General features: G+C 40.2%; 1 protein-coding gene across 2 annotated transcripts in view; it reads left to right on the top strand.

Annotated features, from left to right (window-relative positions):
• Positions 1-13245, top strand: part of LOC147365768 (nephrocan-like) — a 32974-nt gene extending 19729 nt beyond the window's left edge. Inside the window, exons 2-3 of one of the 2 annotated variants that reach the window (XM_086317150.1) lie at positions 2335-3236; positions 11875-13245. In XM_086317150.1, coding sequence (XP_086173276.1) covers positions 2335-3236; positions 11875-12322 — 1350 coding nt within the window. In that variant the 3' untranslated portion in view covers positions 12323-13245. The remainder of the gene's footprint in view (positions 1-2334; positions 3237-11874) is intronic. The other variant, XM_086317151.1, reaches the window with a different exon arrangement.
• Positions 13246-13471: the final 226 nt, after the last annotated feature.

Here is a 13471-nt window from a genome sequence, read left to right as displayed (position 1 = left end):
TTCCCTTATATGGAAGATTTGTACTATATAATCTCTAAAATTTCTGCTTTTCTAAAAATATGATCTGTGTCCAGATCTTGTGTCTCATTTGAAAAACATTAATTATAGACCACAGGCAGCAGACAATGTATTAGAAAATGATGAGTTGAGGAAGAAAGGGCTTTGGAGTTCTGTAAACCCTGTTGAAATTCAAACTTGCAGGGTTATGAAGAGAACTAATAATAACGTGTAAAAAAGCACATGGAACTTGTAGATGCTCAACAAATTCAAAAACAAAAAGTACTATTCTTGGGACTATGACTAATTAATGCATCTGATTAATCATTAAGAAAATATCAAACGTTAGCAGCAATATATAAGCCAAGGCAGCTGCCAAAAATTTTATGATTAAAAATATTTGTTTATTGAATTTTTAACACGAGATTCTTCAAATAGTGTACCATTTTAGGAGATGCTTTAAAATATACCATAATTCACATCACAGGTCCTCCTATAGTATAATCACATATAACAAATATGTGCTGCAGAATTAACCCACTTTGAAGGTATTAACTGTATACTGGTATTACAAAAGGGTTCAACTGCACAATTAAATCAACATTTAGAAGCTGTAGACAGTAAGACATAAAATTGTGCATTGAAAATTCCAGCTTAACTTAACTTAAATCAGGTTGAAAATTTTGTGAAGATTTATTAAGCTGAGGAAAATCTGGAACAATTCTTCATTTACCTAAACATGATTTTACTCGAGAAACAAATACCAAAAATTACACCATCCTAAAAAGGAGGTAGATGTCAAGCTAGGAGTTTGGAGGGTATGTGGAAAGATAGGGGTGCTTAAACTTGCAAACCATGGAGAAAGTGTATCAGATTCCTAAAATCGAGGAGAGGAATTGCATTAGGTCTGGGGTATATGCATGAATGGACTCCTTGCTCTACAGACATGGAGACACGTGTATCCTATTTGTTTCTTCATGAATCTTTTTCATCAATGAAACAAAAATTGGGGAGTGGGAACAAGGAGACTAGTTTTCCAAACTATAATATACTTGAAAATGTCTTTCTAATAGGCCCATCCAACTGATAGCAGTATCTAGGACATTAATTTTTTTTTACTTTTAATGCTTAAAATTGTTTAAATGTAATTTAAGAATTTTAAACATCTAGACAATGTGAAATGTAGATAGATAATGAAAATTCCCGATAACCTTACCTTCTAAGAGTTAGCAACTCTAGTTAACAGCTTAGTGAAATTTCCAGATTGTTTCCTTTTTGGCTGTTACAAGATGATGCAACAAAGAACATCCTGTCGCACACATCATTGTGCAATTTGTAAGCACTTCTACCTAGAAGTAAACTTGCTGGGTCAAAGAATACACAGCAAAAGTTGGCCAATTTTATGTCTATCAATAGTATATGAAAGTGCTTAAAATATTTTAGACCTCTTACACTGCTGCTGCTGCTAAGTCGCTTCAGTTGTGTCCGACTCTGTGCGACCCCATAGATGGCAGCCCACCAGGCTCCCCCGTCCCTCTAGCAGGTATGAATAAAAATGGTCAGGACCTGAGTTTCTATCCTTTTCCAAGAGATAATTTAAAACCACATGGAGCCCAGCCTGTGCTCTGTGATGACCTTGAGGGAGGGAATGGGGTGGGGAGGGAGGTTCAAGAGGGAAGGGGTATATATCAGATCAGATCAGTCGCTCAGTCGTGTCCAACTCTTTGCGACCCCAAGAATCGCAGCACGCCAGGCCTCCCTGTCCATCACCAACTCCCGGAGTTCACTCAGACTCACGTCCATCGAGTCAGTGATGCCATCCAGCCATCTCATCCTCTGTGTCCCCTTCTCCTCCTGCCCCCAATTCCTCCCAGCATCAGAGTCTTTTCCAGTGAGTCAACTCTTCGCATGAGGTGGCCAAAGTACTGGAACATATATGTATATAATTATGACTGATTCATGTTGTTGTATAGCAAAACCAATACAATGTTGTAAAGCAACTTCCCTCAAATTAAAAAAAGTTTCATTACTTAAAATTTTTTTTAATTTGAGAGAAGTTGCTTTACAATATTGTATTGGTTTTGCTATACAACAACATGAAGAATCCCAGAGACGGCGGAGCCTGGTGGGCTGCCATCTGTGGGGTCGCACAGAGTCGGACACGACTGAAATGACTTAGCAGCAGCAGCAGTAATAAAATAAAATAGATCCTGAAGGAAAAAGCTGAAGTATCATTAGTATTGAATGGAAACGTATATGCCTTTTTAAAAATAATAATCCTAATTTACTGCTTTTCTCCTCTTTTCCCCATCCCTGCTTTTTTTTTTTTTTTAATAGCTCTCTAACTTTACCCAAATGTTAGCTCTAGAAGATTTTCTTCTGCTGGCCAGTGGAACAGAGTCAGTAGAAAACGACACTTTCAAAACTCTGAGTACTTTGAAGACCTTGGAACTCTGGAAAAATAAGTTAAGACGGGTCCCCCGTGCTCTCCCAGCCAGTCTTGAAGTGTTAAAACTAAATGATAATTCAATATATGTCCTTCACGGATCTGATTTTGAAGGACTGAAGAAATTAAAAATCCTTGAACTGAAAAACAATCTGATCTCTTCTATCTCTCCCAGCATGCTCTCCTCCCTTGTCAGTCTGCAAAACTTGATGTTAGACGCCAACAACATCGAGAATGTGGAGGGACCGCTGGCACTTCCCCATCTGAAACATCTGAGCATGGAAAATAACAAGCTACATCTCATACCAGCTAGCTTCTTCACTTCCCTTCAGTCTCTGCAATTTCTCAGTTTCAGTAGTAACTTTCTGACTAAAATTCCTATTAACCTCCCCAAATCTTTGCTCTCTTTAAAAATGGAGAGAAACCGGCTCAAAGCGGTGAGGTTTCGAGATATGAAACACTTAGAGAATCTTTCCCACCTTTACCTGTCAGAAAACTCACTCTCTTCCATCGAGGGGGCACAGCTCCTTGCCAATTTAACAACCCTTGAGGTGTCCCAAAACCAACTTCAGACGTTGCCCCTCCGACTACCAGCCCGGCTACAAAAGCTGGATATCAGCAATAATCTGATTCGGAAAGTTACCGCGCAGGATTTCCGGGACCTCCGAGATTTGAAACACTTGTTTCTGGACAACAACATTGTCAGCTTGTTTGAAGCTGGAGCCCTGCAGAAGTGTTCCCAGCTCTCCAATCTGGCCTTGGAGCAGAACCTACTCCTGTCTATACCTCTGCGGTAAGTGAGCTTTATCATCTGTGGAACTTACCAGAGAAGTCTTCCAAAGATGGGGGCAACTAAGTACATTATACAAGAAAGAAAAGTAGTCCAAGTAAATGTAATTTATCTGATTAAAGCTATCCAAGGGTTCAGAGGCAGAAGTTTTAAACAAGGGTTTGGAATCTCCAGCCCTCAAGCTGACTCCTGCACTAACTTACCTTGCCTGTGGGACAAGATACCAACAGATCTATATTAGAGATCTGTATTAGAAGCAACTGCAGCTTCAGGGAAGTATGCTAACGAACATCACAGGGGGCTATTACTCGTAAAAATGTGTTCTGGTTTTCTAAGCTATGGCCTGGATCCAGCAACAGGCGCACTAGGCATGTGCTTAAGGGGGTGCATGCTTAGTCCTGTCTGACTCTTTACAACCCCATGGACTGTAGCTGCCAGGTTCCTCTGTCCATGGAATTTTCCAGGCAAGAATATTGGAGCAGGTTGCCGTTTCCTACTACAGGGGATCTTCCTGACCCAAGGATGGAACTCGTGTCTCTTGCATCTTCTGCATTGGCAGGCAGATTCCACTGCACCATTTGGGAAGCAAGGCATGTGTTTAACACTAGCAAAGCAAGGACCCCAGGAAAAACTGAGGGGGAAAGTGTAGTAAGACATTTATATTTTTAAAAGCATTGAAATAGTTTATAAGGGAAAAATCAAAATCTTGAAATCTAACATTGTATTTATTTTGAATTATGCATTTAGGAGTCATTTGTTTTTCTCAGTGCTGTGGGGTGCTGCTTAGTTTTCTGTGGGCCTGTTTGTGAGTGTGTGAGTCAGTTTGTGTTGGTCTTACCTTATGTTTTCAGTTGTTTCTTTTATTCTCTTTCTCTCTCACACACAAACACACATACATCCTCATACTCTGGCGCTTAATAAATTTTTTCCAAATATCCCTACTTCTATCTCCAACCAACTGTACTTGTTCCCCTCTAACCAAAGTCATAATCTGTTACTAATATGTTCATGTTAATTGACTCTATTTAACTTTTATCCCATGTTTCACATTTTAAAGTAGAATAAAAATAGAAGAGTAAGTACTATTATTCTCCTTAAAAAGATACTATGTTGTTTATTAAACAGCAGATTCTTTTTCTTTGTGGGGCAGTGGTCTTTGTGGGGCGGTGGGCAGGGTGTGCAGGGGTGGGAGTGTTCTAGACACAACAGCCAGTACAAAGGCTCTAAGGCTAGAGCATGTGGTCAGTATTTCAAGACTCTCATTCTTAAGACCAAGATCATGTCATCCGGTCCCTTCACTTCATGGCAAATAGATGGGGAAACAATAGTAACAGGGGAAATGGTAATGGGGAATGGTTCAGTTCAGTTCAGTTCAGTAGCTCAGTCGTGTCTGACTCTTTGCGACCCCATGAATCACAGCACGCCAGGCCTCCCTGTCCATCACCAACTCCCAGAGTTCACTCAGACTCACATCCATCAAGTCAGTGATGCCATCCAGCCATCTCATCCTCTGTTGTCCCCTTCTCCTCCTGCCCTCAATCCCTCCCAGCATCAGAGTCTTTTCCAATGAGTCAACTCTTTGCACGAGGTGGCCAAAGTACTGGAGTTTCAGCTTTAGCATCATTGCCTCCAAAGAAATCCCAGGGCTGATCTCCTTCAGAATGGAATGGTTGGATCTCCTTGCAGTCCAAGGGACTCTCAAGAGTCTTCTCCAACACCACAGTTCAAAAGCATCAATTCTTCAGTGCTCAGCCTTCTTCACAGTCCAACTCTCACATCCATACATGACCACAGGAAAAACCATAGCCTTGACTAGACGAACCTTTGTTGGCAAAGTAATGTCTCTGCTTTTGAATATGCTATCTAGGTTGGTCATAACTTTCCTTCCAAGGAGTAAGCGTCTTTTAATTTCATGGCTGCAGTCACCATCTGTAGTGATTTTGGAGCCCCCCAAAATAAAGTCTGACACTGTTTCCACTGTTTCCCCATCTATTTCCCATGAAGTGATGGGATTGGATGCCATGATCTTGGTTTTCTGAATGTTGAGCTTTAAGCCAACTTTTTCAGTCTCCACTTTCACTTTCATCAAGAGTCTTTTGAGTTCCTCTTCACTTTCTGCCATAAGGGTGGTGTCATCTGCATATCTGAGGTTATTGGTATTTCTCCCGGCAATCTTGATTCCAGCTTGTGCTTCTTCCAGTCCAGCGTTTCTCATGATGTACTCTGCATATAAGTTAAATAAACAGGGTGACAATATACAGCCTTGACGTACTCCTTTTCCTATTTGGAACCAGTCTGTTGTTCCATGTCCAGTTCTAACTGTTGCTTCCTGACCTGCATACAAATTTCTCAAGAGGCAGATCAGGTGGTCTGGTATTCCCATATTCCCATGGGGAATGGTAACAGGTTTTATTTTCTTGGGCTCCCAAATCAGTGCAGATGGTGACTGCCGCGATGAAAGTAAAAGATGCTTGCTCCTTGGAAGAAAAGCTCTGACAAACCTAGACAGAGTATTAAAAAGCAGAGATGTCACTTTGCTGACAAAGGTCCGTATAGTCAAAGCTATGGTTTTTCCAGTAGTCATGTACAGATGTGAGAGTTGGACCATAAAGAAGGCTGAATGCTGAAGAATTAATGCTTTTGAACTGTGATGTTGGAGAAGACTCTTGAGAGTCCCTTGGACAGCAAGGAGATCAAATAAGTCAATCCTAAAGTAAATCAACCCTGAATATTGATTGGAAGGACTGATGCTGAAGCTGAAGCTCCAGTACCCTTTGGCTACCTGATGTGAAGAACTGACTCATTGGAAAACACCCTGATTTCTGGGAAAAATTGAAGGCAGGAGGAGAAGGGGATAACAGAGCATGAGATGGTTGGATGGCATCACCAATTCAATGGACATGAGTTTGAGCAAACTCTGGAAGATAGTGAAGGACAGGGAAGCCTGGCGTGCTGCAGTTCATGGGGTTGCAAAGAGTCAGACATGACTGAGTGACTGAACAACAACATTCTTGTTATTTAAATAATTTCTCTACTATATTTTCGACTACTGCATGCTCCTCCAAAAAATATGCATCAAGTAAAAAGTCACAAAACAGGTTAGGGAGTAACTATCTCACCTAAGGATTCTCAGCAGGCTCTGACAGCTATGGACAAAACTGTGAACTTGGTGAATTTTTCTATTCAGGTGACTTTTAGAAAGCATTTGGGGGAGTAATCCTGCTAAGTTTAATGAGTGAAAAGTAGCTTAATTATTCTTAATTACTTCTGACAGAGTATCTGTGTTTTAATAAGTGACTACAGAAAGCACAATGCTTTTACCCAACAGAATGTATAATGGGTTTGCAAGCCTGCTGCCTAAAACTCAGCATTCAAAAAACTAAGATCATGGCATCTAGTCTCATCACTTTATGGCAAATAGATGGGGAAACAATGGAAACAGTGAGAGACTTTATATTTTGGGGCTCCAAAATCACTGCAGATAGTGACTGCAGCCATGAAATTAAAAGACACTTGCTCCTTGGAAGAAAAGCTATGACCAACCTAGACAGCATATTAAAAAGCAGAGACATTACTTTACCAACAAAGGTCCATCTAGTCAAAGCTATGGTTTTTCCAGTAGTCATGTATGGATGTGAGAGTTGGACTATAAAGAAAGCTGAGAGCTGAAGAATTGATGCTTTTGAACTGTGGTGTTGGAGAAGACTCTTGAGAGTCCCTTGGATCACAGGAGGATCCAACCAGTCCATCCTAAAGGAAATCAGTCCTAAATATTGATTGGAAGGACTGATGCTGAAGCTGAAACTCCAATACTTTGGCCACCTGATGCGAAGAACTAACTCATTTGAAAAGACCCTGATGCTGGGAAAGACTGAAGGCGGGAGAAGAAGGGGACGAGAGAGGATGAGATGGTTGGATGGCATCACTGACTCAATGGACATGAGTTTGAGCAAGCTCCAGGAGTTGGTGATGGACAGGGAAGCTTGGTGTGCTGCAGTCCATGGGGTCGAAAAGAGTTGGACACTTCTGAGCCACTTAACTGAACTGACTGAAGCCTGCTGCTGCTGCTGCTCAGTCGCTTCCGTCCTGTCCGACTCTGTGCAACCCTATGGACTGTAGCCCTCCAGGCTCCTCTGTCCATGGAATTTTCCAGGCAAGAATACTGGAGTGGGTTGCCATGCTCTCCTCCAGGGGATTTTCTCAATCCAGGAATTGAACCCAGGTATCCTGCGTTGCAGGCAGATTTTTTTTTTTTAACCACTGATCCACCAGGGAAGCCCTTGCAAGCCTGAGCTAACCCTAATTTTCAAATCTGATTTCACAATTTGGATAACTTTTAAAAAGCCCATTCATGCCTAGACCTCACTTCAAACCAGTTACGTCATCACCCCAGGCATCAGTATTTTTAAAAAGCTCCCCAGATGAATTTAAGGCATAGCCCAGGTTGAGAACTACTGGGAAAGGACAATGAGGCAAGTAATGAGCGACCAGGGGGTAGCTCATGGGTATGCCCATGAGGCATAAATGAAGCCACACAGCTCTCTACTCTGTCAGAGAACTTGGCCTGTGTTCTTATAGAAAGTGATTTTTAAATTCCCCGTCATGACCACCAAACCCCTACTCTGCAATTTTTCTTTGAATTGGAAATTTGGAAGGACCCCAAAAAGTTTTTCCGTGGTTTCCCTCCTATAAAGAATTAAAGTACAATACTATCTATTCCTTGGGCTTCCCTGGTGACTCAACCATAAAGAATCTGCCTGCTAATGCAGAAGATGTGCGTGTGTTCCCTGGGTCAGGAAGATCCTCTGGAGGAGGAAACGGCAACCCACTCCAGTATTCTTGCCTGAAAAATTCCATGGACAGAGGAGCCTGGCAGCCTACAGTCCATGGGGTCACAAGAGAGTTGGATACGACTGAGTGACTCAATCACAACTTAGAATTTAGACTACCCAGAACCTGGGTCTCACTTTTTGCTGCTTCTCATTTCACCAGTCTGCAGCTCAGGGAACAAAGATAAGTTACACCATTCCTTCATTATTCACAGTTTGGGTAATTCAAATCCATAATAGCTTTCTACAACCAAATGAAGCCAGTTAGCATTTTTTTCTTACACTCAAGTGCCATTTACTGACAAAATGGGGGTGTGCCTCTTTTTACGCTAAGAAGGGGTATTGCCCAAAGAACAAACAGCATTTCTAAACACTTGTTTGTCTTAAAATCAGGGCTACATTTTTATAGAAATCAGATTTATAAAGACAAACTATATCAAAGAAATAAATGACTGCCAAATGCAGGAAATTACTGATTTCTCTTATAATACCATTTTGATTATCCATAACAACATGAAAGAAAAAAAGATACTTCTAAGAACAGGTACAGTTTTTGGCTACCCAGCTGATAATTGAATAAGTGTGTTTGTTTAAAAGAAAAGCTTGGCTTGCTCATTGTCCTTAGTTAACATTTTTATGTGACTTCTGTGCAGTGAATACTTGGAAAATCAGAAGCTTTAAAAAGCTAAATAACTGGGACTTCCGCAGTGGCCCAGTGGTTAAGACTCCACTTCCAATGCAAGCGGCATGGGTTGAATCCCTAGTCGGGGAACAAAGATCCCACATGCTGTGGATGTGGCCAAAAAAAAAGAGCTAAATAATTTACCTGAAGTCACATACTAGTAGATAGAATAGCCAGAGTTAGAACTCAAAGTCTTAATAAGTAGACTTGACTCTTGAGTTTACCGTATCTTTCCTCAGCTGCTGTGCCCCTTGTACCCTCAATAGTTCCAGAGCCTTGGTTGCCGCATCATCACCAATTAACAGTCCATTTTTTGGGGGGAAAAAAAAAAGCTACACACAGATTTTCTGTATAACTTTTCGAGATGTAAGCTGGATAAGCTGGTGTGTGCACAAAGTTAAATTCTCTCAGGGATTAATTTCAAACTGAATTTAACTATGGATATCAATTTGAAAATTGTTAATTGTATTAACAACAGACTTATTAAGAGAAAATGTCTTTGCAGAAGCTTATACCACACTTAAAATGTATGAAGTGATTTTCCCTGGTAAATTAACCTATTTTGTTAGGTAAATTTAAGTCCAAATTTTAAAAAAGTCACTTTAAACAAGCATGACTTTACAATATTCAAAAGCACAAATACTTATGTATGTATATATATTATATGGTTTAGGAGATGAATACAAATATAAAATACATAAACATAAATATATACAACTATAAAATGTAAATATCAAAGAAAAAAACCAAGGACAAAATTTAGGCTAAGTGCCAGTAACCATGGGCTTCCCTGGTGGCTCAGATGGTAAAGAATCTGCCAGCAATGTGGGAGACTAGGGTTCAATCCCTGGGTTGGGAAGATCCCCTGAAAAAGAAAATGGCTACCCATTCCAGTAGCCTAAAAGATTAACCTTTTAGAATTAAATTCATCTAAAAATAACACTATAACAAACAAAAGGTAATATTGTTGTAAAATATGGTTAAATTCATTTGTTTCTTTCTCTTTGGCATAGCAATCATATGACTGAGACCACCATAAAAAATTCCAGTGAATACTAAAAAGCATGAAATAGAATACATTCACATGGCATGGAGATAGCATTTGGGTGGTATTTTTCAGGACCTTTTTTCCCATAAAACTTTTTCGCTTATTGCACTTCATAAAGAGAATGAAGTGAAGTGGCTCAGTTGTGTCTGACTCTTCGCGACCTCATGAACTGTAGCCTATCGGACTCCTCCGTCCATGGGATTTTCCAGGCAAGAATACTGGAGTGGGTTGCCATTTCCTTCTCCAGGGGAACTTCCCGACCCAGGGATCCAACCCGGGTCTCCCAGATTGTAGGCAGACGCTTTACCGTCAGAGCCACAAGGGAAGCACTTAATGGAAAGTTGTTGACTCAGAGAAAGATTTTCAGTTCACAACTGTGATCCTTTTTTATTTTTATCAACAGTCGTTAGCATGAAATTTTTCAAATTGGTAGCCACAGTTAAATTTTTTTTTTCTGATTATACAGCAATACCTGTTCAAGGTTGAAAACTTTGTGTGCTGAGAAATAAAGGAGTCATCCATAACTGCTCAATCAGAACCCATGTCTAGCCATAAGTTGTCTTTATGTATTTCAGATCAATTTTGTCTTCTATTTTCCCCATTTAACATTATTGTGTAGCTTTTTTTTTTCTGTTTCTTTATTTTTTTTGTTTTATAAATATCACTATGGACCCAGAGATCTTAATTCATTCAGTGAGTTATGGTTATTTATAGTTGCTAGTCTCTTTTGATGCTCAAATTTCCTTAATAGGAGCCTCTCCAAGCTGGTTCCTGTGTTCATGGGACACAATTCCATTATCTCTATTTAAAAAAAAAATTGTGGTAAAACACACATAACATAAAATTCACCACGTTAACCATTTTAAAATGTACAATTCAACATTAAGTATATTTGCACTGTTGTGCAACCAGCGTCCAGAACTTTTTCATCTTGTGAAACTGAAACTCTGTACCCATTAAACAGCTCATTTCCCCTCTCCCCTAAATCCCTGACAACCACTATTCTACTTTCTGTTTCTATGAATTTGACTACTCTAGACATCTTATATAAGTAGAATCATACAGCAGTTATCTTTTGAAGTGAAGTGTTTGTCAGTCAGTCGTGTCAGACTCTTTGTGATCCCATGGACTGTAGCACACCAGGCTTCTTTGTCCGTGGAATTATCCAGGCAAGAATACTGGAGGGGGTTGTCATTCCCTTTTCCAGGGAATCTTCCTGACCCAGGGATCGAATCCGGGTCTCCTATATTGGAGCAGATTCTTTAACGTCTGAGCCACCAGGGAAGTTATCTTTTTATGACTGGCTTTTTTTCCCACTTAGCGTAGTATCCTTATTCATGTTGTAGCATGAGTCAGAATTTCCTTCGTTTTAAGGCTGGATAATATTCCATTGTAGGTACTTATATTTTGTATTTTGCTTACTCATTCATCAATCAATGGACATTTGGATTGCTTCCACACTCTAACTATTGTGAATTTGACATGGGAGTATAACATGGGTGCATAAGTATCTCTTTGAGAACTTCTTTTCGATTCTTTTGAGTTTATACACAAAAGTGGAATTGCTGGATCATATGGCAATTGTATTTTTAATTTGGGGAGGACCACCATACTGTTTTCCATATCATCTGTACCATTTATCCTCCCATCCACAGTGCACAAAGGTTCCAATTTCTCCACACTCTTGCTAACACTGTATTTTTGGATAGCAGCCATCATGATAGGTGTTCCAGCAATCTCTGAACAATTCATTGCGTTCTGGTTCAGATGTTCTAGCTTACTTTGCCCCAGACATGGAATTAGCCATTTTTCCAAGATTTTCACTGGAGGAGAAAAATATATGAATATAAAATAGAAGAAATCAGAGGATTAGAAAATAAGTCCTATGAGAAAGGGTTAAAGACCAATAGGTAAGACTTGGGTTTGTACTTTAAATTATCTTTTCAAAATAAAGCTTGTTTTCTAGCTTCAGAGGGAACAGAACGGTGCAGCAAACTTGGATGTTGCTCAGTCTGAGTTGCCTCGGCAGTTTGGAATGACGGTCACAGCCTCCTCTCACATCCTGTTTCCATGCTTTTTCAGGCTCCCAGGAACCTTAGCCAGGCTGGACCTAAAAGGCAATGCCATCCAGGATATTGCTGAGAGGGAGGTCAAGGATCTGAAGCAGCTTCAGGTTCTAAACCTCAGGAACAACAGGCTTTCCGCTTTAGACCTCAAAGCCCTGGAGGTGCTGCCTCGCCTCCGGCACCTGTATCTGGATGGAAATCCATGGAATTGCACCTGCAGTCTCCTGAGAGCCAGAGAGGTCCTGAAGGCCAAGGGCACAGATGTGAGGGGAGGACAGTGTGTGGCACCAGCTGAACGACAAGGGGAGAGCTGGATGTCTTCCAAGAAGATCATGAAGCAATGTGAGCATCACTTACATCTGACCGAGAAAAGCAAAGAGACCAAAAAGAAACCAAAGCTGGAGGAGCACGCCAGCATCAGAATCAATGTGGATGATGATTATTATGATTATGAGATAGATTAAGGGTGAGCTTTGTTTGCAGTTTAGAAAAAGATTTTGTTTCTTTCTTTCTTAAAAGTAGACCTCATTTTTAGAGCAGTTTTAGGTTCATAGCAGAATCGAGAGCAAAGTACAGAGATTTCCCGTATACCCTCTACCCCTACACAAACATAGCCTCCTGCATTACTACATGTCCCACCAGACGTGGAACATTTATTACAGTTGATGAACCTGTATCAGCACATCATAATCACCTAAAGTCCACAGTTTACATTGGGGTTCACTTTTGGTGTTGTACATACCATCAGTCAGTTCAGTCACTCAGTCATGTCCAGCTCTTTGCGACCCCATGGACTGCAACACGCCAGGCCTCCCTGTCCATCACCAACTCCCAGAATTTACTCAAACTCATGTCCATTGAGTCAGTGATGCCATCCAACCATCTCATCCTCTGTCATCCCCTTCTTCTCCCACCTTCAATCTTTCTCAGCATCAGGGTCTTTTCCAATGAGTCAGTTTTTCTCTTGAGAGAAGACTTTTTTTGAGAGTTCGAAAGTATCAATTCTTCTGTACATACTATGGGTTTGGACAAACATATAATGACATGTATTCACCATTATAGTATCACAGAGTAGTCTCACTGCCCTAAAAGTCCTCTTTGCTCCACAAAAAATGCTTTTTAATATTCAATCTGTTAAGCAGAAATATATAATACATTTAGATATGCAATAAGTTTAAATAAGTTTTTCTCTTTTTTTTTAATGAATGAAATGACAGTTAAGTTGAAATGACGGTTAAGATAAGTTGAGATGGGAGGAGTAATGTAGAAAAGATCAACGTTCAGAAGAAGATGTAAATTCCTACCATGTTAAAAGTAATTTGTGTTTTATACTGAAACCTAGACAAACAGTAATGCCCAATAAAATCGCCATCTAACTTCCTGCAAATTGAGCAGATCGTTTTCTCAAATAAAAAGTGATGATTTCGTATATGAAGCTGGTACCTAAAGGCCTATACTATACACGTTTGCTTACAAGAAATAAAAATGGACTCTAATTTCAAGCAGGAAAGAATTTATTGAAAAGATTGGGACTAGCTCACAGAATCAAAGGAAAAACTGGAGCATATGGTAAGGATGGAGATCAGGTCGGGCCCCAGGGAAAAGAACGTAAT

This window comes from Bos grunniens, chromosome 9 (genome assembly GCF_055505025.1).
Source record: "Bos grunniens cultivar Pamir isolate PY7600 chromosome 9, Bosgru_T2T1.0, whole genome shotgun sequence".
In the NCBI taxonomy this organism is placed as follows: domain Eukaryota; kingdom Metazoa; phylum Chordata; class Mammalia; order Artiodactyla; family Bovidae; genus Bos; species Bos grunniens.
This window is presented reverse-complemented; position numbering and strand designations above follow the sequence as displayed.